General features: G+C 48.5%; 1 protein-coding gene across 2 annotated transcripts in view; it reads right to left on the bottom strand.

Moving 5' to 3' along the window:
* Nucleotides 1-26793, bottom strand: part of Gcn1 (GCN1 activator of EIF2AK4) — a 72040-nt gene that overhangs the window by 25836 nt on the left and 19411 nt on the right. Inside the window, exons 16-36 of one of the 2 annotated variants that reach the window (XM_004664139.2) lie at nucleotides 24519-24611; nucleotides 19512-19587; nucleotides 19210-19369; nucleotides 17846-18035; nucleotides 17626-17750; nucleotides 16543-16721; nucleotides 15995-16088; nucleotides 13723-13836; nucleotides 13391-13589; nucleotides 10979-11134; nucleotides 10500-10681; nucleotides 8975-9055; nucleotides 8540-8683; nucleotides 7425-7552; nucleotides 7113-7302; nucleotides 6905-6975; nucleotides 5686-5851; nucleotides 5267-5461; nucleotides 2650-2896; nucleotides 1788-1909; nucleotides 729-843 (exon numbers count right to left, since the gene is read on the bottom strand). In XM_004664139.2, coding sequence (XP_004664196.2) covers nucleotides 729-843; nucleotides 1788-1909; nucleotides 2650-2896; nucleotides 5267-5461; nucleotides 5686-5851; nucleotides 6905-6975; nucleotides 7113-7302; nucleotides 7425-7552; nucleotides 8540-8683; nucleotides 8975-9055; nucleotides 10500-10681; nucleotides 10979-11134; nucleotides 13391-13589; nucleotides 13723-13836; nucleotides 15995-16088; nucleotides 16543-16721; nucleotides 17626-17750; nucleotides 17846-18035; nucleotides 19210-19369; nucleotides 19512-19587; nucleotides 24519-24611 — 3027 coding nt within the window. The remainder of the gene's footprint in view (nucleotides 1-728; nucleotides 844-1787; nucleotides 1910-2649; nucleotides 2897-5266; nucleotides 5462-5685; nucleotides 5852-6904; nucleotides 6976-7112; nucleotides 7303-7424; nucleotides 7553-8539; nucleotides 8684-8974; nucleotides 9056-10499; nucleotides 10682-10978; nucleotides 11135-13390; nucleotides 13590-13722; nucleotides 13837-15994; nucleotides 16089-16542; nucleotides 16722-17625; nucleotides 17751-17845; nucleotides 18036-19209; nucleotides 19370-19511; nucleotides 19588-24518; nucleotides 24612-26793) is intronic. The other variant, XM_045132002.1, reaches the window with a different exon arrangement.

The following is a 26793-nucleotide window of genomic DNA, read 5'->3' as shown; positions in this document are numbered from 1 at the left end:
GGCCTCAGTTTCCTCAACCACAAATGAGGAGACTCACCTTAGACAAAAACCTCCCACAAGGTAGGCCACGTAGGAGGTCACACCTTGACCCACCACCAACCAAAAGAGCAATAGCTTTGCTTTGATCTGTTTTAGAAGGGATCCAGGTAACTGCCTTCATGAACAGGACTTCTTGGCCTCTGGCTGTGGCTCATAGCAGAGACCTGTTCTGATCATGAAAGCACACAAAACTACAGCGGGACCAAGCTGCCTAACAGCACTGAGTTTCGGTCTTGTTCCTGATCTGGAGACTACGTGCGCAGGACAAGCTACCTGGGTCCCTGCTGAAGGTGGGTTTTTTTCTTTCCATTATTTATTTATTTAATTTTTTATTGACAATTTCCATAATTGTAAACAATACCCAATGGTAATTCCTTCCCTCCCCCCACTCTTCCCTTTTTTTTTTTCTCAATTTTTATTAACATTTTCCATGATTATAAAAAATATCCCATGGTAATACCCTCACCCCCCCCCCACTTTCCCCTTTGAAATTCCATTCTCCATCATACCCCCTCCCCATCTCAATCATTGTACTTACATATATACAATACCAACCTATGAAGTACCCTCCTCCCTTCCTTTCTCTTCCCTTTATATCTCCTTCTTAACTTACTGGCCTCTGCTACTGAGTTTTTTCTGAAGGTGGTTTTTGGAGCAGGAAGCAGAGACAGAGACAGGAGTGGCCTTACCGGCTTTGGTCCGCCAAGATTCTTCCTCCAGGGCAGCCAGCAAGGAGGGGAGTACCAGCTTCACGCCATGAGCACTCAGGTTGCTCATCACAGCCTTGGCACAGTCATCTGCAGCCTCAAGGGAGAAGAGAAGACATTCAGGGCCCTCTTGCCCGAGCAAGCATGGAGGCCTGACTCTGACTCGTCCCAGTGCTCTTGCGGTGAGCAAAACACACAGGGACCCATTGAGTCAGACTCTGTGCCTTAACACACAGGCTCAACCAAGAGCACACCTTAAAGTCCAGGGCTGGAGAGATGGCTCGGCGGTTAAAGATGCTTACTTGCAAACATGAAGGCCCGGATTCAATTCCCCAGTACCCACATAAAGCTAGATGCACAAAATGGCACATGTGTCTGGAGCTGGTTTGTATCACCAGGAAGCCCCTGGCACTCACATTCATTCCCTCTCTTGCATTAAAAAACTACAGCCAATTAATCTGCTTATCTGAATGTGTTCCCACAGAAATTTAAAAACAGGGCTGGAGAGATGGCTTAGCAGTTAAGGCACTTGCCTATGAAGACTAAGGACCCAGGTTTGATACTCCAGGTTCCACATAAGCAGACATACAAGGTGACATATACATCTGGAGTTTGTTTGCAGTGGCTAGAGGCCCTGGCATGCCCATTCTCTCTCTCTGTGTCAAACATTTTTTTTTAATTAAAAAAAAATTAAAAAACAGCTGGCACTAGTAATACCATCTTATGAGCCTTAAGGACAACTGACGTCATGGTGGTCCCCAAAATGGCTTACAATATAATGTTGAAGTGTTTTCATGAGACCTAATTAAAATTTTAGTGCAACTTGTTCTAAGATTAATGAAACCTCAAAAAGTTAACAAATTGTGTGTGTGTGCGTATGTGACCTCTAGTGCCTCAGGGAACCAGAAGGAAGTCTATACCAATTCAGTGTTCCAGGTATGAGCAGAGGATATTATAGTAGTGAGGGCCTGACGCCACCTCAGATGCCCACACTCAGTGACAGGCAGGCACACAATTCTCCCATACAGCCTCGGGACTTACCTCGCGCACATACTGGTTCCCATCGCCAAAGCACAGCAGCAGATGGGGCAGCACGTGAACCACATAGGGCTCAAAGAGCTTCCCCAGCATGGTACAGAGCATCTCGAAGGCAAACAGGGCTCCTGAGGGAAGAAGGGAAGGCAGCTGGAAATGCAGTGCTGTCTGCGGATGTCAGCAATGGGAACCCTAGGAGCAGCTGTGGGTCTAAAGAGCAGCACACCTGTCTCAGCACTCGGGCAAGAAAGTGGCAGAGTGGGACACAGGGGAGGGCATGAGTGACCCACCATTCCTGCACCAGCAACCAGAAGAGCGAAGTGCCTGCCTCTCAGCTCAGAGACTAGAAAGTCTAGGCCAGAGCAAGGTGTGGTGGTACAAACCTCTAATCCTAGCATTCTACAGGCCAAAAAAGATAAATCACCAAGCCTGGGCAACTTGGGAAGAGCCTGCATTTAAATACTAAAATAATAAGGGCTGGCATGTAGTTCACTGGTAAAGCATGTGAGGATCCAGGTTCAAATCCCAGCAATACAAGATTACAAAAGCAAAAACACAGATCTATGAGCTGGACGTGGTGACACACACCTTTATCCCAGCACTTGAGAGGCAGAGGTAGGTAGGAGGATTGCCAAGAGTTCAAGGCCACCCTGAGACTACATATTGAATTCCAGGTTAGCCTGAATTAGTGAGACCCTACCTCGAAGATCCCCCCCCCAGAAAAAAATCAAACCAACAAGGGTAGGGTTGGGACAGATCACAAAGCTGCCTCTTCTGTAGCATCCCCCGCCCCCATTCAGCTGGGAAAGAAATGCCAGCATGGGGCACCAACCTCCCATGCTGGCAGCACTAGGTCAGAGACACCTACCTTCTCGCCTTCGGAAATTCTTCTTATCCTGGATGGCATCAGTCAAGGCTGCCATCATTTCCTGCTGTTTCAGGGAGAGGATGCCCAGGCCCTTTACCAGGCCTGCCAGCCCGTATGCAGCTCCCTTGCGCTCTGCATACTTGTCTGACTCCAGCAGTTGCTGCATGAGCCTCTGGATCATCCCTCCAGCATCCTCCTTGATGGCAGGCACCAGAGGAGGCAAGCAGCTGGCCACGGACTCCTGGACCTTTGGGGGGGGGGGGGGGGACGGACCTTGTCAGTGTATCCAGCTCAGCGACAGTCACCCCTGCTGACTTACATAGTACATTCGCCTCACCCCACCTCTGCCACTGCTGCAGGGTCAGTGCATGAAGAGAAGCCTTGCTTGTGTGCAGTCCTATGCTCACTGCATCAGGGCACACGCTGCAATCTATCAGTGAAGAGCACTAACTCACCCACTAACTGCTGTTTCTCGTCTAACCTGCAGCTTCTTATACTGTGATTCATGACCCCATATGGGGGTTGCATAACTGAATATAGGCGTTACAAAAAAAGTTGCAACAAGCCTTTAATGCCGCCACTTGGAACACAGAGGTAGGAGGATCACTGAGTTCAAGGCAACCCTGAGACTACATAGTGAATTCCAGGTCAGCCCGGGCTAGAGTGAGACCCTATCCAGAAAAGCAAAAAAGAAATTGGCAACCAGTCAGGCATAGTGGCATACACTTTTTCTTTTCTTTTTTAGCTCAGCTGCTAAAGGCACTTACTTACACAGTCTGCCATACTGGGTTCAAGCCCCCAACCACCCACAAAAAGCTGGAAGGGCATTTGTTTGCAGTGGCAAGAAACTCTGGTGTGCATGTATGCACGTGCGAACACATAAATATTTTTCTTTTGAAAGGCCCACTCAGAGGAACCAGTGTGAGCCTTACAGGACCAGGGTCAAATTGGGGGGTACCAAAAACACTCGATCCTGAGCTGACATGATGGCTCAGCAGTTCAAAGTATGTGCTTGCAAAGCCTGCCAGCCTAGTGTTCAATTCCCTAGTACCCACTTAAAATCTAGATGTATAAGCCAGGCATAGTGGTGCACACCTTTAATGCCAGCACTTGGAAAGCAGAGGTAGGCGGATCACCGTGAGTTTGAGGACACCCTGAGACTACATAGTGAATTCTTTTCTTTTTCTCTTTTTCTTAAAAAATTTTTTTTTTGTTTTTACTTGAGAGCAAGCGAGCGAGCGAGCGAGAGGGGGGGCAGAGAGTGAGAGAGAATGGGCGCGCTACTTTCCAGCCACTGCAAACAAACTCCAGATGCGTGCGCCCCCTTGTGCATCTGGCTAACGTGGGTCCTGGGGAATCGAGCCTCGAACCGAGGTCCTTAGGTTTCACAGGCAAGCGCTTAACTGCTAAGCCATCTCTCCAGCCCTACATAGTGAATTCTAGGTTAGCCTAAACTACAGCAAGAACCTACTTGGAGAAAGAAAAAAAAGCGTAGATGCACAGAAGTAGCACATGCCTCTGGAGCTCATTAGCATGGCAAGAGGCTCTGATGTGGGTGTGTGTGTGTGTGCGTGCGCACACACCCCCCCTTTCTCTCTCAAATAAATAATAATATATTTTTTTTTAAAAAGCCAGCATGGTGACATATACTTTAATCACAATACTCAGGAGGCAGCCTGAGACTACATAGTGAATTCCAGGTCAGCCTCCTTGGCTATAGTGTGACCCCACCTTGAAAAACAACAACAAAACAAACCCCATACACTCAATCCTACCTTCCAGCCTCAATTCAGAATGCCAACAGTGTCATGCTACCAGCTACCTGGGTGGAGCTCTTTGGCATAGTATTTCCTGATACTTTATTTGACCACAATCTTAAAAACTTTCTTCATCTGTGAATTGTATGAGGGTACTCTAATGAGAACAGGTTCAAAATCTCAATCAAGAAACTACATGGCCGGGTATGGTGGCACACACCTTTAATACCAGCACTTGGGAGGCAGATGTAGGAGGATCTCTGTGAGTTGAAAGCCACCCTGAGACTACACAATGAATTCCAGATCAGCCTAGGTTGGAGTGAGAACCTACATATATATATATATATATATATATCATCCCCACTTTTTTTCATATATATAATATATATATATTATATTTTTTTTCATATATATAATATATATATATTATATATATACACACATATATATATAAATGCATAGTTTTCAAGTAAGAGAAAAAGAAAATCCTTGGCCCTGTGGCTTAGGGTCAGCATTAAAAAGCGCTTGTCACATTCAACAACACAAGGTGAGGGGCAGAAGAGGCAACACAGTGGGAGCCTGATTTTAGCTTTTGTGTTTTAAATCTCTGTATCCTCAGTGCAATTCATTATAAGCACTAAGAGAAACAAAAAGAGAAAGATTCTAGCAGACAAGTAGGAAAAAAGTAAAGAGCTCACTTAGAACACAGTGGCTTCCTCCCCATAGGGGTTCTCTGTAAGCCAGGCTTCCTGGGCAGGAAACATGACTACTTCCTGGAGAGCCCACTTAGTCCCTACCCACAGAGGATCTGATCCCCATCCCCCAGTGGACTTGTGGGCCCCAGGAGAGGTGGCAGGTACCTGCTGGGATGGGGTAGAGAGGGCAGCAATGAGCTTGGCAACGATGGGTTTCACTTTGGGGTCGCTCTTATCCAGGTGCTTGGCCAAAGAACCCATCAGGACCACCACACTCTGCCGCACAGCATCATAGCTGGCATCATTGGGCGCATCCTTTAAGAACTCCTCAAACACGGGAAGCAATGAGTTGACGTTCTCCTGGAAAACCCAGTTTCCAGAGACACAGGTCACCCCACAGGCTACAGCAGGACAGCAGGCGCTAAAGCAGACCTACGGCAGGCTTCTAGGGACTCAACATCTTCTTAGATTTTTTTTTTACTTAAAAGAGACACAAATGCAACTTCCCACCTGGTGCCAGGGTTTCCGGCACTGTGTGGTCCCCTACTCAGCCCCATGTCCCCCGCTGGCTGAAACCGGCTCACCTTCCCATGCGTGTTTAGTGTTGCAAGAGCTGCATCTAACATGCATTTCCGGACATCTGGATTTCTGTCATTGAGAGCATCAGGGACAAAAAACTGAAAGAGTGGCTTCACCTGAGAGCTGTCCAAATACTGTGAGAGCTTGTTCAGGGCCAGAGCCAGGCCACACCTAGAAGAAGAGGAAGAGGAGTCAGCCAGGGCCGCTCACGCTGATGGACTCTAATGGGCATGCACCAGAGACAGGGCAGACAATGGCAAGCACCGCTTTGAAAGGGGGACAGCTGCCAAGTGTGGAGGTGCACACCTTTAATCCCAGCACTTGGGAGGCAGAGACAGGAGTTCAAGACCACCGTGAGTTCAAGGCCGCCCTGAGACTATACAATGAATTTCAGGTCAGCCTGGGCTAGAGAAAGAGACCCTACCTCGGAAAACCAAAAACAAACAAAAGGGGACAGCAGGGAAGCCCACCAGGAAGTATTTGCCCAGTGTTCTAAACAACTCACTTGTCAACAGACACCAGCCATCTATCTGCCCTGTTTACCCCTTGCAAGGTGGCCTTGGGCAGAGGACCCCTCTACCTGTCTCCCCAAATGTGAGAACAAGGCAGGCTGGAAGAGGAGAGAAGCAAAGGAAGCATGTGAAAAGCCTTCAGAAGGGAACAGTGTCTCAAAGGCAACATGTTGTTATCCTTTTCAGCAAGAGTAATAATGACCCTCAGAGCAAAGTGTGTGTCCTACCCTAGCTGAGGGTCTGGAAGGAAAAGAAAACCAGCCAAGAGAGGCCCACACACCACTTCACACGAACACAAAGCACACAGGAGTGGAGAATGTGGGCCGGCCATTTAGAAAACTATCCCTCCTGTTTGACAAAGCCTCCTCTACAAGCAACAAGTCTCTTCCAAGGTCCACTTGGCTCCTAGGCACCAACCTCACCCTCAAGTTGCTACTCTGGGAGCTGAGGGAAGAAAACCAACATGCACTGAGCACGCCACACAGTGTCAATGACTGCGAAGTAGGTTCTACCACTGTGCGCTTACTCAGAGGAAAGAGGGGTCTGAAGGAAAAGGACCCCGCCCAGAGCACTCTGGGACATGCTTCTCTGACTCGGGACAGCCTGGCTCTTCCCTTATATATCATCACTACCATCTCCTTCTAGCACCCACCCTAGCCCAGCTGGTGGAACTCCAGAAGCTTGGAGCGGAAGTTCAGAACAAGGGTTATACCTGGCTTCCCACTGATCCGGAGGGGATTCGGAAATCACTCGTCCCAAGGCATCCAATACAGGGGGTGGGCGCTGTAAGAGACATGTGGGTAAATGCTCTGCCCAAGTGGCAAGGCCAGTGGCTTGAGCACCAGGACTGTGAGGCAAGCTGAGGAGAGTCCAACCCAACCTCCCAGCCTCTAGAACGCAGCAGCTGCCCAGTCACTCACATACAGCTTCTCCTGGTAGATCTCCATGAGCCTGCCCATCACCTCAGCCGCCTGCCGCTGGTACCGGGCCACTGCCTGGGAGAGGGCTTCGGCCCCAGCCTGCCTCACAGCTGCCTCATGGTAAATCACGTCATCAATCAGCAGGGAGCACAGATCTGGCTGTAGATCAAGGCCCATGGTGGACCAGAGCCTGTAGCAGACCAAAGGCAGGGTGCATCAGACAAGGACTCACAGCATCTGCCCCAGCAACCCCTGCCTTTCTCTCACTAGAGAGGATGAAGCCTAGGAAGGCAGCCTTCACCTAGCTCTCACCTCTCAGCCAGCTTTCGAATCTCCTCCTCCTTGTCAAATTTAACCACCCAGAGCCTCCGTAGCAGGTTCAGGCCATTCTTTTCATCAGTATCGGGTGTTGGCAATACCAAGTGCAGCTCCATCAACCCCTGGGAGGGTAAGGAATTGGACCGTGTGAGGTCTAACATCTCAGAGGAAGCTCCGTCCTGTCTCCTCACCTCCCTCCCTCATCTCTGTTGCCCAAAACACAACCATCAGCTGCATGTGACTATTTAAAGGCAAATCAATTACAATGAACTGTAAGTCACTCAGTCACATCAGCCACGCTGCACGTGTGATTAGTAACTGTGTGTGGTTACTGTACAGATAGCACAGGCAGAAAACATTTCCAAGGCCACACAAAGGTCCGTGACATTCCTGGCCTAGGAAGTGCTGGGAATCCACTCAGCTCATGGCCTGCTCAGGCTCCTCAAAGCTTTCTTGGGGATTGGGGTGTGGCTGACTGGTACAGCATGTACTTAACAGGTACAAGACTGGGGGGGTAACTGAAGACAGACAAAAGTTTGGGAATGGTTCCTTCTCTTTATCAGATAAAGTTTTAAGAAAAATTTACATTACCACCATCTTTCACATTTTACCAGGTGCTGTTATGTATCAGTAGCAGAAGGAAACCAATTTTATTTAGGAATTCAAGTCAAATGCCACCCAAGCACAAAGGAGGCTAAGGTACGAGGATCCCTGTGAATTCAATGTCAGCCTGAGGCTCCAAAGGGAACTCACAGTCAGCCAGGGCTACAACAAGACCCTACCTTACACAAATAAATAAAAAAGCCAGCCAGAAAAGACAAGTAGAGTTAGTGGGCTGAAGAAAAGCATGGATCCTGTGAGTCAGGCCATCCAAACAGTACCAAGATCTACATTCCAGCTTGACAATTAGATAAAGTTCCCAAGGTAAAGAGAAAAATGGACAGGGACGCATCGGGGCATGCTTGGTTTCCAGTGCTTACAAGGAACCCAACCTCCCCTGCCCACCTCTCCTGCATTCAGGGACCTGGCATGAGGGGAGGTACCCGATCTCAAGGGCTCACAGTGCAGCTCAAACCCCTGCACCGTGCGGCAAGGGAGCAGGCACGCACCCGGAGCACCGTCTCCCGCACACTGGCGCACGAGGACTGCAGGGCGCAGAGCAGCACGTCCACCTCCTCCTGCTCCGCAAAGGCGCAGCCATCCTCACCGCTGCTGCTGGCACACAGGGTGGTCAGCGTGTCCGCAGCCAGAACCTGAGGGTAGCACAGACCCGTTGGTTCCACCTAGCAGGTCATTTGCTACTGTGGGGCTGGGCAAGGGGCTGAGGGGCCCAGAGAGGGCTCTAAATTGAGAAGACCCACCCCACATCCCTTCTAGGGCTAGGGGATCCTGGAGCCAGCAAGGAAGCCCCTCATAGCTGAAAAGTTTGGCTGGTTCTCAAAAGCAGCCCTTCTGCACAAGTCCAAAAGTCAGGGCTGAGAGTTAGGCTTGAGGTCAGGGTCACAAAACGTTGCATCACAGAGGCTAATGAGAAAGCAGATCACCTGGAGGCGGGGTGAGCCTGTCCCGATCACCCAAGTCAGCAGACGCAGCATGGCTACTCGAGGCAGCAACTCTGGGCCGTTCTAGGAGAGGACAGCAGTGAGGCTGTAGGGAAGGTCTGTAACCGTGCCTAGCAGTCAACCCAGCGGCATCCTCCCACGATTTGGAGAACACACAGAGCTACAAAACCCACTTCACTGTGGAAACCCTCCACATTTACAACACAGTCCACAGGGGCTAATCCAGCCTATCATGAGTGTTAGGAATTAAATATAAATAAACCCTAAAGGCTGCTCGAATGTCCCAGAACACACAATACAGATGGACCATGAGCACGAGATGCTCAAATTCACAATAAGGAAAGAAATGTAAAATAAGACACACACAGCACTCATCATTTGGCAATAACTCACACTACCTGGGCCTGATCTAGCATTGGAGAAAAGGGAATTCTTAAGAGAGAGAATAGCTCAGTACATGCCATGTATGTAACCTAACAACTCCACACCCAATATTTATTACAAAAATTCCAGGGTATATACCTATAAGAGGAGACAAAACAGTACTTTTCAAAACGGGGAAAAAGCATGATGTATATGTAGTATAGCGTCTCATGCAGCCGGTAAAATCAAGAAAGCAGATCCAAACACACAGACAGAGAAAGATCCAGTATGAAAGAAGCAGCATGGCCCATTTTTTCATTGAGCGCATCAGGGCTGGAAAGATGGCTTAGCAGTTAAGGTGTTTGCCTGCAAAGCCAAAGGACTTCAGTTCAATTCCCCAGGACCCATGTAAGCCAGATGCACAAGGTGGCTCGTGCATCTGGAGTTTGTTTGCAGTGGCTGGAGGCTCTGGCACACCCATTCTCTATTAGTCTGCCTCTCTCCCAAATAAATAAATATTTAGGAAAAAAAGAAGCAGCTCATCACCTATCTCTCAAATAAATTAATTTTAAAAAATTTTAGAGCTGGGGAAATGGCTTAGTGGTTAAGGTGTTTGCCTGAGAAGCCTAAGGACCCCTATTCAATTCCCTAGGACCCTTGTAAGCCAGATGAACAACGGGGCACATGTGTCTGGAGTTCATAAGCAGTGGCTAGAATCCCTGGCATGCACATTCTATCTGCCTTTCTCTCTCAAATAAATAAATAAGTATTTTTTTTAAAAAAATAAAAACTGTAAAGGGTCAGAGAGATGGCTTAGCGATTAAGGTGCTTACCAGCAAAGCCGAAGGACCCAAGTTCAATTCCCGAGTGCCCACATAAACCCAGATGCACAAAGTGGCGCACATATCTGAAGAATGCAGTGGCTGGAGGCCCTGACACACCCATTCTCCCTCCCTCCCTCCCTCTCTCTTAAATAAAATATTTAGCAACAATAATAGTAATAAAACACATTATGTAGGTTGCTGCTGTGGGTCAACCCACACTTCACTTTCCAGCCAGAACTGCTGAAAGGTCAGCATGTGTCACAAGTACCTCCCCAAACCTCTCAAACTGAAGGGTTAGGAGAGAAGAGCTCCCTGCCAACCTCGTCCACATGCCCAGGTGGGGTGTTGGGGGAGGCCCTCAGCTGGGCGTGCACAGTGAGGATCTGAAGAATCTGGGCCATCCGCTCCTCCTCCTCCTCGCTGTGGTGAGGCATCTCAGTAAGCACCATCTTTAGCAACGGGAAGACCAAGGAGAAGGCTGGTGCAGACAGGGGTGCAGCATCTGTGAGAGCAAACCGCAGACCTGAGCCTGTGCGCACAGCTCCAGGCCGTGCACAGGGAAGCTGGAGGCCCTTCTGATTCAGACCAGGCACAGCAGCAGCTGGCAGCACAATGCTAAAACACATCCTGCCTCTGCGCTGGCCAGCTCCAGAATGAGAAACTGAACTGAGGAGCAGATGAGGAAAGCAAGGCCAGGGAGGGAAGACTCACCCAACCAAGGCTGCACGGGCAGTGTCCAGGTGAGGCTGTGGCTCCTGCTCACCCCACCCCACGCCCTTGGTGCCATCCCGTCCCTTACCTGGCTCACCCTTGCCCACCCTGCTGGTAATGGTATGGGCATGTAGCAGCGTCACCACCCTCTTCACAGCCACTGAAAGCTCTTCTTGGCACCAGGATTTATCCAAAGCACACTCTGGCTTCAGCAGGCGCAGGGTGACATGGCTCACCAAAGTGCCTGTGAGGAAGAGAAGAAATCAAGGGGGGAGGGTGACCCACACAAAGATGCAGAATCTGAACCTGACACAAAGAAGGGACTTAGGGCACAGGCTTCTTGTCCCACTGACTGATCTACTCTTTGCCAAATCGCCTCCAACATAATGTCTCACTTGGTGTTCGACAGTGCCAGAGGGAGGAGAGGAGCTGCCCTTTTGGATTTTGTTTTGGGACAGGGTCTCATTGTGTAGGCCAGGCTGCCCTACACCTCAGCCATCCTCTCGTTTCCCCCTCACAAGTGCTGGAACACAGGCACGTGACACCATGCCTAGCAGAGCTGCCTTTGACACTGAGGAAATAAGCGTACTCAGAGGAGGCACGAGCCACCCAGGGGAAAATCAGCCAGAGAAAAGCTCGAGCCACACAGTTCCTCCACCAGCCAGCCAGGTAACATTTCTGGCAGATTCCATACCCAACAACTGACAGTTTGCAGATTCCAGCCCACTCGGGAACACGACCTTTAGGCTAGGTGGACAGTCTGCTTAAAGTTAGCAAACAAACCTCAGAAGTAAAGTCATGGCAATTCCCAACCCCCTACCTTGCCTCCGCCTCTTCAGAACAGACAGGTAACAGACACAGAGACCTCTGAGTAACAGGAGCAGCACTCAGCTGCTTGGCAGCCCTGGGCATACTGACCTGCCATACATAATGCACCACACCATCCTCACCACCAGGGAACATCTGGCTTCATAGTTTCAGAGCTACTGTGCAGGCTGAGGTGTGGCTCAGCCGGTATAGCATTTGCCTGATCTACACATAGCCACGAATTTAATCCTTAAAAACATAACCAACAACCTGCTACAGAAAGATGAGACACACAGGAGCATCTAAAGTCTAGTCCTCAGGGCTGGGCATGTCATTCAGTGATAAAAGCACTTGCCCAGCATGTGTGGGGCCCTAGGTTTGACACCAGCACCACAAAAGCAAAAAACAAAACCACTAAAGATGAGATATGGGCCGGGCGTGGTGGTGCACACCTTCAATCCCAGCACTCAGGATGCAGAGGGAGGAGGATCGCCTTGACAATACATGACAATACAGAGTGAATTCCAGATCAGCCTGGACTAGCGCGAGACCCTACCTCGAAAAAAGCAAGGCACTTACTTGCAAAGCCTGCCAGCCCAGATCCAACCCCCAGTACCTACAAAAAGCCAGGTGTACAAAGTGGCCCATACATTTGCAGTTTGTTCGCTGTGGCAGGAGGTCCTGATATGTCCATTCTCCGCCCCTTCATTTTCTCTCTGCTGGCTAATTTTTTTTTTTTTTTAAAGATGCTTCAGCTGGGTATGGTGGCGCATGCCTTTAATACCAGCACTCGGGCAGAGGCAGGAGGATCACAGTGAGTTCAAGGTCACCCTGAGACTACATAGTGAATTCCAGTTCAGCCCGGGCTACAGTGAGACCCTAACTGGGGGGAGGGGGATGTTTGCTTGCAAAGCCTGCCAGCCTTGGCTCAACTACATAGTAGTCACAGAAAGCCAGATGCTCAAGTGGCGCACGTGTCCAGAGTTCATTTGCAGTGACAAAAGGCCTTGGCCCACCCATTCTCTCTTTCTCATAAATAAAGTTTTTTGAAGTTTTTTTGAGGTAGGGTCTTGGTCTAGCCCAGGCTGACATGGAATTCACTATGTATCTCAGGCTGGCCTTGAATTTACAGTGATCCTCCTACCTCAGCTTGCCGAGGGCTGGGATTAAAGGCAGGTGCCACTATGCCTCCCCATAAATAATCTTTTAAAAACATTAAAAAAAAAAAAAAAAAGAACGAAAGGGCTGGAGAGATGGCTTAGCAGTTAAGTGCTTGCCTGTGAAGCCTAAGGACCCCGGTTCGAGGTTCAATTCCCCAGACCCAGGTTAGCAAGATGCACAAGGAGGTGCACGCATCTGCAGTTCGCTTGCAGTGGCTGGAGGCCCTGGTGTGCCCATTCTCTCTTTTTCTCTCTCTGCCTCTTTCTGTCTGTCACTCTCAAATAAATAAATAAAAATGAACAAAAAAAAATTTTTAAAAGAAAGAAAGCCTGGTCCTGGGAGTAAAGGCAGAGAGGATGTAAAATGTTCACTCTTTTGAGCACACCAGTTTGAGCTTCTGTAGACTGCTTCCATGTGGATACCAAACCGAGCAGCTCCAGTCACCACGCGCCTCAGCACAGCGTTCAGAGGCATCACCAGCCCCGTTCCCAAACTGCCCGAGACACCGTCATGGCAGCAAACAAGAACTGACCTAAGGCTTTGAGCCGAGGAGGCATGACACAGGCAGCCAAAGACAGGAAGGGGTTCTTGATCCGAGGAGCAGCCAGGGGAGATTTCAGCAAGGGCAGGAAGGAATCAACCAAAACTGGGATGTACTGAGTCAGGCCGTCTGGGTTCCTGGTCATGATGGCGTCCAGCAGTCCCATCGCTGCCTCCAGCTCCCCATCCAACTGCAAGCAGAGTCGCCAGTGGCAGTGGGGTGGGGGCATGGGGGGTAGCAGAGCCCAGCACTGGGTCAACAGAGTAGGGCTGGGCTGCCCAATACTCTCCTGGGGTGGGCATGTGGTGGTGGCAGCCACTTACCTCCTGCAGCCGCCTCCGGATTTGGGCTTCCTTGTCCAGCTGGGCCTGCAGCATCTCCTTCTGCTTGCTAGTAAGCTGAATCTCCTCTTTTATGCCTTTCTTCTTCTTTATCTCCTGAGGGGCCAGGGTCAGCAAACCAATTCTATCTCCAGGAAACAGACCTACCTCCCACCAAAGGAAGGCAAGCTTGCTTCCAAAAAGAGCACAGGACAGCTCCCAGTCTGGGAGTGGGACCCTCAAGCCTTCCACATGCCCTCTCTCAGCCCTATAAAAGTCCACAATCACTGGATGCCTACAGAACAGAGACAGCAGTAGAGAAGCAACCTTCTACAACTGAATGCAGAAGCTTAATATTTGCAATAACAACAGCATGCCATTTTCTTCTGGGTCTGCCCCGCAATATCAGATCCTCAAGGGAATCTCCTCTAAGCCATGAGTAGTATAGATTAGAAGACAGGAACTTCGATGTTTCATATTCAGCCAGAATAGGGAACCTACCCAATCTTGAGCTCTTACTATGTATGATAGGTGTTTTCTCTGTAACCTCCAAGGACTCTGTATTTTTTAAGAAATTTAATTTTTTTGTTTATTTTTATTTATTTATTTAATGGAGAGCAACAGGCAGAGAGAGAGAGACAGACAGAATGGGCACGCCAGGGCCTCCAGCCATTGCAAACGAACTCCAGATGTGTGTGCCCCCTGGTGCATCTGGGGAATCTAGCCTCGAACCAGGGTCCTTAGGCTTCATAGGCAAGCACTTAACCGCTAAGCCATCTCTCCAGCCCTAAAATTTTTATTTATTTATTTATTTACTTGCACATGGCCTCTTACAACTACAAGTGAACAACAAACACGTACGCCGCTTTTTCCATCCAGCTTACATGGGTGGCTTGAGAATTGCATCCCAGGCCAGCAGGCTTTGCAAGCACGTGCCTTTACCCACTATGCTATCTTTTTAGCTCTTACGTATTTCTTAATAAAAATGAAAAAAGAGAGATAAAAGGGGGGCCATGGGTGCACACCTTTAATACCAGCACTCAGGAGACAGAGGTAGGAGGATCGCCCTGAGTTCAAGGCCACCCTGAGACTACATAGTGAATTCCAGGTCAGCCTGGGCTAGAGCAAGACCCTACCTCAAAAAACCAAAAATAAGGAAAAAAGGGGAGGAGGCAAGGAAAGAAATGTGTTAAAGAAGTAAGAGGTCCTTCAATGATCTGCAAAGGGTATTCTGGTTCTGATTCAAAACTTCAGCCTCTCCTTAGGCCCTTCCTACAAAAGCTCTCCCACAGTACAAGCTGAATTCTGGATGAAGCGTGCTAAAGTGGCCAGAATAGACAAGACAGAAGAATTATTCACTCTTTCAAGAAGTACTTATTGAGCACCAGCATCATGCCTGGCACTGTTCTACATGTTAGAGAAAGATAAAAGTTTCTCTCTCTGACGGAACTCACAATCCAGCAGGTTAAAAAAAAAAAAAAAGTGGGGCTGGAGAGATGGCTTAGCGATTAAGCGCTTGCCTGTGAAGCCTAAGAACCCCAGTTAGAGGCTTGACTCCCCAGGACCCATGTCAGCCAGATGCACAAGGTGGCGCATGCCATCTGGAGTTAGTTTACAGTGGCGGGAGGCCCCGGTGCACCCATTCTCTCTTTCTCCCTCTTTCTCTGTCGCTCTCAAATAAAAATAAACAATTTTTTTTAAAAAGATAAAAAAAGAAAAAGTGAACAATCATTAACAAAACCATGAAGGAGCATGAAAAAACACTATGGAAAACCACGCCAGAAGAAGGGCATACGGTGGGCAAGCTGAGGCCACCTCTCGGAAGGTCCTGCGTAAGATAGGATGGGTGAAACAAGAAGGACCCAGCTGGGCCTTTAATCCCGGCACTCAGGAGGCAGAGGTAGGTGGATCGCTATGATTTCTTGAAAAGACCAAGGGAAACAGGCAGGAGCCTGTGCACTCTGCTCCTGTCAGAACCAGCTGTCAATCGACTAGGATGACCCAGAGGCTCCAGAGCACCAGGCCCCGCACCTGCTATGAGCAGTCAAGTCAGGGCCTGGCTTCAAGGAGCTGCGGTGTGGGACTGAGCAGCAAGCAGCACTCAGTGAGAACCTGGTTTCCGAGTGGGGACAGAGACAGCTGGAGAAAGGGTAAACAGACTGTTAGAGAACCAGGGTCTGGTCAAGCTGGGGAATGAAGGAGTGTCAGCAGCAAACAGACCCAGCCTGAGGCCACCAAGTTCAGTGGGACCACTGAGGCCTCTCCATGCACTCACCTCCTTCAGCTCCAGCTCGATGATCTGTTCCTTGAAGGAGTAAGCTTTGTTCTCTCGCTTCATATTGGCCTTTTTAATGCTGTCCTGCTGAGCACTGAAACACAGAGCAAAGAGCCACCAGGTTCCTCTACCTGCTGCCACCTGTAAAATCCCAGCTAGCTTTAATGGCTTTTTAGGGGGGGGTTAAGGTAGGGTCTCCCTCTAGCCCAGGCTGACCTGGAATTCACTATGTAGTCTCAGAGTGGCCTTGAACTCACAGCGATCCTTCTAGCTCTGCCTCCCAAGTGCTGGGATTAAGTGTGTGCCACCATGCCCAACCTGCTTTGCTTTGGAAACAGTGCCTCATTGTAGACAGGGTCTCTATACTATGTACCAGGACAGAGCAAGACCCTGGACACACTGGTATTGAGGGCCTAAGCACCAGGCTTAGAACACAAGAGTGGATGGGCAGGTTGTTTTGTTTCTCCCGACCCTACAGAGATGTCTCCATCACATAGAAAACTAGAGCTGGGGAAAAAAAGACAGCAGAACCCACAAATGAGGCTCACCTCTGGATGATGGACTTGTCAAACAACTCTCCAGCAGGGGTCTGCATGATGGCAAACTCCTCCCGAGTCACAAGGCGTAGTGCAGGGTTCTGCACAGACGCAGTGATGGTGCTGATGAGCTGCGGGAGGACCCGGTCAGGGGACAGGATGGAAAGGGATCCCATGGCATTCATGGAAGACTGCCAGAAAAACACAAAGTCAGTCTGTACCCTGGCTGGCACCAGAGTGGGGTCTACCATACCTAGAAGCCTTTGGTAGTCGGCGCCCCTTCGGTCTTGCTCTGAGCACTGCCTACTAGAGTAGACAGTTGTAGTTTGAGCCTCTCTTATCGGCCAAGCCTTTGCCCCTGGGTCTGATATTACAATCTAATTTAGAGAGCACTCCTTCTGTACCTCAATTCCATGGTTCAGGTGGTAGGCATGTGACCCAGACCCCAATGACAATCTCAGGGAGAAATATAAGACCCAAGATGGAGGCAGTTGATGTTACTGGAAAATGTGTGCTCTCCCAATGGAGCTAATGGCAGGACAAAGTGTGAGCCTGGAACTCCAGCAGCTCTCTGCACTAAAAAGATGGATGGTGTAGCCCATAGTGGTAAACAGAAATAGATGACCCACAGACCAGACAGAGTACAGGAAGGAAGACATCACCCGTGCTGTTCCAAGGACCTAGCTGAATCCCTGGAGCCCCATCAGCACAACTAGTTACATCCTTGGACTCTGCGGGGAAATGAGACCCTAAATTCCCCTCTGTGCTTAAACCAGTTTGCACTTCTGTCCATTACAAGCAAGGGTCTACTCCTATATTTCACCATTCCTCCTTCGAACCCTTTCTTCTTTTTTTTTTTTTTTTTTTTTTTTTGGTTTTTCAAGGTAGGGTCGCTCTAGCCCAGGCTGACCTGGAATTCATTATGTAGTCTCAGGGCGGCCTTGAACTCATGGTGATCCTCCTCCCTCTGCCTCCCAAGTGCTGGGATTAAAGGCGTGTGCCACCACGCCCCGGCTGAACCCTCTCTCCTTACACCCTGTGAGAGGACTTCCCCTCGCCCTGACCTGAGGTCAAAACTGGCTCATGGACCATTACCTGGTTCAGGGGACTCTGCGTGGTGATACTGGGGATAATCTGATCCAGATGCCTGGTGATGAAGGCTTCAGGGTCAATCTTCATCCTGGTGAGAAGTGCTGGCCAGAGTCCAGACTGCACTGCCACTGAAGGAGAGGGACTCCTTGGAGCCTTCTGCCCAACCTACTCTAACTCTGCCCAACAGAGCACCACCTCTCCCATCCCCACCACGGCCACCCACCTAAGGAGGGGTGGTGGGAAATGATCAGCATCTCCTGGGCCAGCTGTTCAGTGCTAGGGCCATCACCCTTGAGCCCCGGCACCCCGGAGATGACACACAGAGCCTCCTGCAGTACCCTTGGAGGCACATAGGCCTTGCCCGTCTCAGTCAACTCCCCAGCATCAGTGACCAGAGCCTCTAAGGGCAGCACCTGTATAGAGACAATACACGAGTGCCCACTGCTCACAGCCCTGGGCAGGGGTGGCACACACATGACAACATGCAGGGGCAGTACATTTTTCTCATGCTATTATCTGGGTTCCCTGAGGGAGTGGAGCCTGATGCCCAGTTTCCTGCCCTGGGGACCCATAGGCTGCAAGACATGCCTGAAAGGAGAAAGCACCTGTGACTGCCCAGCTAAAAACCTTATGAGGAGGGCTGGAGGGATGGCCAAGTGGTTAAAGCAGTTGCCTGCAAACCCTAGAGACCCAGGTTCCATTCCCCAGTATCCACGTAAGCCAGATACACAAGGTGCATCTGAATACATCTAGAATTTTTTTTACAGTGACTAGAGGCCCTGGTGTGTCTATTCTCTTTCTCTCAAATAAATAATAAAAAAAAATGTTTAAATATATAAATAAATAAGGAGGACAATAAGCCCTATCTGCCTTATAAGCTACTGTAAAAAACAAAAGGGAGAATGGGCAGTGGCCAGGTGTTGGTGGTGCAGGTCTTTAATCCCAGCACTTAAAGAGGTAAAGATAGGAGGATTGTTTTGAGTTCGAGGCCACCCTGAGACTACTTACTGAATTCCAGGTCAGCCTGGGCTACAGTGACACCTTACCTCAAAAAAATATACATATGGGCTGGAGAGATGGCTTAGCAGTTAAAGCGCTTGCCTGCAAAGCTAAAGGATCTTAGTTCAATTCCTCAGGACCCATGTAAGCCAGATACACAACGTGGTGCATGCATATGGAGTTTGCAGTGGCTGGAAACCCTGGCGTGCCCATTCTCCCCTCCGCCTCTGTGCCTCTTTCTTCTCTCAAACATATATATATATGTATGTATGTATGTATGTGTGTGTGTATATATACATATATATGTGTGTATACACACACACACCCCTGTGTGTTTATCCGAGAGAGATAACAAACAACAAAGAGGAATCCCCAAAGAGGAAAACCTAGCTACATGTCAAAAGGCATGGAAAAGGAAATCTCTGACAGGGTAAGGAATTACATGAAAAATGTTACCAAAACTTGAGGGCAAGACAAGGTTCTGGAGTCATCAAGTCTGAGTGAGTGAACAGTCCACATTCCAGCTAAAACCCCAGGCAGGTTGGTTAAGGTCTGAGAGACCCAGTTCCAGAGCCCAGATGCTCTCACCTTGTGAGAACTGAGGACAGTCTTCAGCTCCTCCAGGAGGCCGTAGGCCAGCTTAAAACCCCCGAGGGAAGACAGCAGCTTCCGGACTGTCTGCTGAGCCTGCCTGCGCACATGCCAGGTGCGGCTCAGGAGCACGGCCACCAGGACGCGATAGTACTGCCTGGAAGCACAGGGATAGAGGGTCCTGGGGAAGCCGGGAACAGGGCTTTCCACAGGGAAACCTGTCACACACCCCATGCCTCACGCTGGGCCAGGACGGGCCTTATTTGGCTCATAGGACAAGATAAGTGAGCCTCACGTACTGAACTCTGCTGCTGGTCAGTCTATGCGGGTGGTCCAAAAGAAGCCTCTCCGTCAAATGCAACACAGTACACAGGGCTGTGAGGGAAAGAAGCAGTGCAAGTGTTTAGAAAACAGCTATGCATGGGCTGGAGAGATGGCTTAGCGGTTAAGGCGCTTGCCTGCAAAGCCATAGGATCCCAGTTCAACTCTCCAGGACTCATGTAAGCCAGATGCACAAGCACAAGGGGTGCATGCACCTGGAGTTCATTTGCAATGGCTGGAGGCCCTGGCATGCCCATTCCCTCTCTCTCTCAAAAACAAAAAAAAAATTACACACACACACACACACACACACACACACACACACACACACACACACACATATATATATATACACACATCCTATACATATCCTCCCTCATCCAAAAATGAACTGAAATGAACTAGAACATTAACACCAAAATATACATGTATTACTGGAAATGAGGTTTTAGTCCATTTTTAAATCCTTTTCTTTGGGGAGGGTTTTTTTTTAAAGATTAATTTTTATGTATTTATTAGAGACAGAGAGGGAGGGAGAAAGAGGGAAAAATGGGTGTGCCAGGGCCTCTAGCTACTGCAAACTCCAGACATATGTGCTACCATGTGCACCTGGTTTACATGGGACCTGGAGAATTGAACCTCGGTCCTTAGGTTTCACAGGCAAGTGCCTTAGCCGCTACTCCATCTCTCCATCCTGGTAATTGGTTTTTTGAGGCAGGGTTTCACTCTAGTCCAAGCTAACCTAGAACTCACTCTGTAGCCCAAACTGGCCTTAAACTCACGGTGATGCTCCTACCTTAGCCTTTCAAGTGCTAGGACTGAAGGTGTGCACCACCAAACCCAGCTTATTTTTATTTCTTTTTCTGTATTATGGATATATATATATATATATGTATATTTTGTTTTGTTTTGTTTTTCGAGGTAGGGTCTCACTCTGGTCCAGGCTGACCTGGAATTAACTCTGTCATCTCAGGGTGGCCTTGAACTCATGGCAATCCTCCTACCTCTGCCTCCTGAGTGCTGGGATTAAAGGCGTGCGCCACCACGCCCAGCATGGACATATATTTTAAAGTAAGAAAGACAGATTTTTTTTAACATTAATTTTGTTTGTTTTTCGAGGTAGGGTCTTGCTTTAGCCCAGGCTGTCCTGAAATTCACTATGTAGCCTTAGGCTAGCCTCACAGAAATTCGCCTCCCAAGAGCTAAAGGTGTACACCACCACACCCAGCTGACTTTTTTAAAAAAAAATTAAAATTAAGGGGCTGAAGAGATGGCTTAGCAGTTAAGCACCTGCCTGTGAAGCCTAAGGACCCCAGTTCAAGTCTCGATTTCCCAGTACCCACATAAGCCAGATGTACAAGGTGGTGTATGCATCTGGAGTTCATTTGCAGTGGCAGGGGGGCCTGGTGTAACCATTCTCTCTCTATCTGTGCCTCTCCCCCCCCCTCAAGTAAATAATTTTTTTAGAAAATAATAATAATTAAAACTTAAAATTACCAGTACTGGAGAGACGGCTTAGCATTTAAGGTGTGTGCCTGTGAAGCCTAGGGATCCAGGTTCAATTACCCATGTAATACCCATGTACTACCCAAATACCCAGGTACTACCCATGTAAGCCAGATGCATAAGGCAGCACACATCTGGAGTTCATTTACAGTGGCTAGAGACCCTTGAGGACCCACATCCTCTCTCTATCTGCCTCTCTCTCTTTCTCAAATAAATAAGTGGAATTAAAAAAACGGGAGGGCTGGAGAGATGGCTTAGCAGTTAAGCGCTTGCCTGTGAAGCCTAAGGACCCCGGTTCGAGGCTCGGTTCCCCAGGTCCCACGTTAGCCAGATGCACAAGGGGGCACATGCATCTGGAGTTCATTTGCAGAGGCTGGCAGCCCAGGCGCGCCCATTCTCTCTCTCTCCCTCTATCTGTCTTTCTCTCTGTGTCTGTCGCTCTCAAATAAATAAATAAATAATTTTTAAAAATTGAAAAAAAAAAAAAGGGCTGGAGAGATGGCTTAGCGGTTAAGCGCTTGCCTGTGAAGCCTAAGGACCCCGGTTCAAGGTTTGGTTCCCCAGGTCCCACGTTAGCCAGATGCACAAGGGGGGAAGCATGCATCTGGAGTTCATTTGCAGTGGCTGGAAGCCCTGGCGTGCCCATTCTCTCTCTCTCTCCCTCTATCTGTCTTTCTCCCTGTGTCTGTCGCTCTCAAATAAATAAATAAAAAATGAACAAAAAATATTAAAAAAAAAAAAAAAGACTTCCAGTCAAGATGGAGTCCACTTACCCATGCCTCACCTCACAGGGAAGATGGACACAGACCTGAGAAGACAATCAGCCTATCGCACCTCACCAGGGCCCCAGCGGAAACCATAGAGTAATTGGGGAAATGAGCAAGAGTGCTGTGTTCTTGGTGAACCTGGTATCAGCACAAGGGTGAAGGAGATAGACACAGAGAACACCCAATTCCTACCAAACCAAAGATCCAGAGACACAGAGGCTCCCAAGACCTCATCACTGAAGTAGACCTAAAACGAACCCAACATGGCTCAGGGAAATTTGCAGAAGAGGGGGTGGAAAGATTGTTAGAGCCACAAGTTGGGACATTATGCACAGAGAGATTGCCTTTTTCCCATAACTGATGCACAGCCCACAATCCCCAATGAGGAGGGTCCCTGAGGAAGGGGGAGGACAGTGAGAAGGCTAATGATGCTACCAACATGGCTGTTTACACACTGAGTATGTACATATATAATAAAGAAAAAAGAAAGATAGGCTTGACCTCAGAGATAATTATAAAAAAAAATTTTTAAATGCCGGGCATGCCTTTAATCCCAGCACTCAGGAACTTCCTGAGACTACATAGTAGATTCCAGGTCAACGTGGGCTGGTAGGCTACAGCAAGACCCTAACTCAAAAAAACAAAAAACAAAAAAGGAGGGGCTGGCCTTCACGGTTACAGAAGGCACTTTCCTACAAAGCCAAAGGACCACAGTTCAATTACCCAGGACCCATGAAAGCCAGATGCACAGGGTGGCACATGCATCTGGAGTTCGTTTGCAGCGGCTGGAAGCCCTGGTGTGCACATTCTCTCTCTCTCCCTCCCCCCTCAAATAAATAAATTAAAAATGACAAGGCTGGAGAGATGACTTAGGGGTTAAGACACTTGACTGAGAAGCCCAAGGACTCAGGTTTCAATTCCCCAGTATAGCACACAAGGTGACACATGCGTCTGGAGTCTGTTTGCAGTGGTTGGAGTGCCTTGTGTACTCCCATTCTCTTTGTCTCTCTCCTCTCTCCCTCTCTCATAAAGAATATTCTTTAAAAAATTACAATTAGGGCTGGAGAGATGGCTTAGCGGTTAAGCACTTGCCTGTGAAGCCTAAGGACCCCGGTTCGAGGCTCGGTTCCCCAGGTCCCACGTTAGCCAGATGCACAAGGGGGCGCACGCGTCTGGAATTCATTTGCAGAGACTGGAAGTCCTGGCGCGCCCATTCTCTCTCCCTCTATCTGTCTTTCTCTCTGTGTCTGTCGTTCTCAAATAAATAAATAAATAAATTTTAAAAAATTACAATTACTGTAATCCTAACACTTGAGGAATGAAACAAGAGGGTCATGAGTTTAAAACCAGCATGGGTTACAAAATGAAATTGTCTCCCGAAACACAGGGAGGGAGGGAGGGAGAACAGGCACTTGCTTGTGCTTGTCAAGTCTGCCAGCGTGGGGTCAATTTCCCAGCAGTCATGTAAAGACCAGTGCAAAGTGGCTAGAGTTTGTTTGCAGCAAGTGACCCTGACCCTAGTACACACATACACTCACACACCATACACACACATATGCAAATAAATAAAACTTTTTAAAAATTACTGTAAATTGGGTACAGTGACTCGCACCTGTAGCCCTACGGAACAGGTACTATTTCCAGGTCTGGGAAACACAGTGCTTACAGTAGGCATGCTACTATTTATGTTTTTTAAAAAAAGAGAAAGAGCTAGGTGTGATGGCACATGCCTTTAATCCCAGCACTTGGGAGGCAGAGGTAGGAGGATCACTGTGAGTTCAAGGTCATCCTGAGACTACATTGTGAATTCCAGGTCAGCCTGAGCTAGACTGAAACCCTACCTTTAAGAAATAAATAAATAAATAAGAGAGCGGGGGCAGGGGGAGCAGGCATGGTAGCACACGCCTTTAATCCCAGTACCCGGGAGGCACAGATAGGAGGACTGCCGCAAATTCAAGGCCACCCTGAGTTACATAGTGAATTCCAGGTCAGCATGGGCTAGAGCAAAAACCCTACCTCAACTCTCACCCCAAAAAAAGCAGAGGATGTATAAGACATTTATTTGTGTGTGTAAATATATATATTATCAAGAATTCAGAAGCAGGAGATAACACTGACTATGGCCAGAACTCAGTAATTAGAGAGCAAATTTTAGTGGCAAGTACTGAAGTCTATTTATCTTTTATTTTTTAAATATATGAATGTAGTTTCTAACTAAAAGCTACTTTAAAAAAAAAAAAGTTAAACCACTTAGTTCCTAACAGTTGTAGTTCATTAATAGGATGTTGTGATTTGTGAGTCAAAAGACTTTCAAGTCACTAATTAGCGGCAGACTCTGCTAAGGCAACCTAGAATTTCACATACACATTTAGAGATCAACTGTTCTTTTCTGCCAGGATAGAAACCAGTAGCTGTTGTGTCTCCTGGTGGAGGAGCACAGCCTGCCGCATGCAGCCAGCACTTTCAGCTCCTCTTAACATAAGAAAGCCTGAGACAGCACCAATTACCTAATCAGCTATAATTACAGCTAGTATCACAGCTCCACGAGCATCACCACTGTCTCCACAGCGCACCCAGGTCCCCTCTCTTCCTCAGCCTAACACATGTGCAGGAATGAATTCACTTCAACAACAGCCAAGCTGCTGGCCAAACAGGTGTCCAGGGCCAGGTCTTCCGTGAAGACCTGTCAAGAGACATCTCCATGCAACTCACCATCCTCTGAAGCCATAAGCAGGAATTTCTCCGAAGTGAAAACCTGCTTCTTCTCATCCATGACCAGCTGCCAAAACCCGCTGAGTTTGGTCTCTGCAAGAAAAATGTCAAGAATTACTGTGAAACCAAAAAAAAAAAAAAAAAAAGCCGGGCGTGGTGGCGCACGCCTTTAATCCCAGCACTCGGGAGGCAGAGGTAGGAGGATTGCCATGAGTTCAAGGCCACCCTGAGATGACAGAGTTAATTCCAGGTCAGCCTGGACCACAGTGAGACCCTACCTCGAAAAACCAAAAAAAAAAAAAGAATTACTGTGAGAAGCCCATGATGCAGTGCACCCTAACTCCCCAAGGCTAAGTCCCCTCATGCCAAAGCTGCTGGGCAGTCTCCATGAAGGACTAATCCGGAGACATTCCTAGGCTCACAATTCTCCTGCTCTGGAAACAAAGGTCAGTCCTCCTGGCCTCGCTTCCAGTGTGAAATTCTCCTGTGGTTCCCTGCTGCCTGCACAAGCCCTGTGGCTTCTCTGAAATGCCCACCTACCCAAGGACCCAGGTGGGAATACCCGAGGTTCTCACATTCAGCCCTTGCTCCCCTTCCTGACTGGGACCATTCCCTCGTGACAGTGGAATCCTTCTGGGCCCCCAGGGCTTAGCTCAGATGCTTCCTCCTTCATGAAGCCTTTCCCAATAGCCCACCCCCAAATGAAAGGTTCTCTCTCCTTCCAAAGTGCTCTAGTGACACACATTATGTCAGACCACAGGTCTCCTTGCCCCTACCATCGACTAGGTGGCCTGCAATTTGCTGAAGCGAGGCCAAGGTCACCTCTGCAGTCCAGGACCATGCATGCACACAAGACCGTACATGTGCGGCTGCACAGAGCTGGACTACAGCCCACCCCACAGGAGCAAGTTCAGGCGAGTATGCGCGGGCAGAGAGGAACTGCCATCGCTTACATCCATAGCACGCCTTAAAGACTTGGTCCCTAGCCCAGGATGCTATAGCAGGTGGTGAAGCTCCAGGACAGGGGGCCTAGTGGAAGGAAGTGCGGTCATTTGGTACATGTCCTTGAAAGAGATATTGGGACCTGAGCTCTTCCCCTCCCTCTCTTCTTTGCTTCCCAGCCACCATGGCGAGCAACACAGCTTCCTCACACTCCCCGCCATGATATCTTGATGGCAGACAACTCATGGACTGAAAGCTCTGAAACTGGGCCACAATATGCCTTTCCTCCATTTGGTGGAATTTCTAGGGTGTTTTGTCAAAATGACAAAAAGCTAACACAGAGATAGATGAAAGAAAGTGTAGAATTCTAGGTCACCACAGAAAAGAGTGAGAAAAGCCAGGCATGGCGGTGCACACCTATAATCCCAGCACTCGGGAGACAGAGGTAGAAGGATCGCTGTAAATTCAAGGCAACCCTGAGACTATGCAGTGAATTCCAGGTCAATCTGGGCTAGAGTGAGACCTAACCTCAAAAGAAAAAAAAAATGAGAAAGCTCTTTCAGTCATACTAATTTGAAACTGTTTCCAAAATATATTTGGTCTGTTGTATGGTATATATAGTATGCTACTTGACACATTTTGTTACATATTGACTGTATTTGGATACAAAACTGGCAATATGGGCTGGGGAGATGATTCAGCGGTTAAGGTCCTTTCCTACAAAGTCTAATGACCTGGGTTTAATCCCCCAGTAACCACATAAAGCCAGACTCACAAAGTGGTCTAGAGTTCATTTGCTGGAGGCCTTGGCTCATCCTTTCTGTCTCTCTCCTCTCTCTTTCTGACTGCAAATAAAAAATATTTTTAAAAACTGGTAATACTGCTCAAAGGAAATTTAGTGGCTATAAGAGAGTTTTAAGAAGAAAATTTTCAGGCTAGAGAGATGGCTTAGCGGTTAAGCGCTTGCCTGTGAAGCTTAAGGACCCCGGTTCGAGGCTCGGTTCCCCAGGTCCCACGTTAGCCAGATGCACAAGGGGGCGCACGCGTCTGGAGCTCATTTGCAGAGGCTGGAAGCCCTGGCGCGCCCATTCTCTCTCTCCCCCTCTATCTGTCTTTCTCTCTGTGTCTGTCGCTCTCAAATAAATAAATAAATAAAAATTTTTAAAAATTAAAAAAAGAAGAAAATTTTCATATTGTAAGCTTTCTGAATTTTGTATGCTATGAATAGATAAGTAATTAAGGCACAAACTCCAAGCACATATTCAACTCAGTCCAGGCATCACTCCGCAGAGCACTATAGCACCAGCAGAGCCGAGGAGAGTAACAGACCCCA

Source organism: Jaculus jaculus, chromosome 13 (assembly GCF_020740685.1).
Source record: "Jaculus jaculus isolate mJacJac1 chromosome 13, mJacJac1.mat.Y.cur, whole genome shotgun sequence".
Lineage (NCBI taxonomy): Eukaryota > Metazoa > Chordata > Mammalia > Rodentia > Dipodidae > Jaculus > Jaculus jaculus.
Note: the sequence above shows the minus strand (reverse complement) of the source record. Positions and strands in the feature narration are given on the sequence as shown.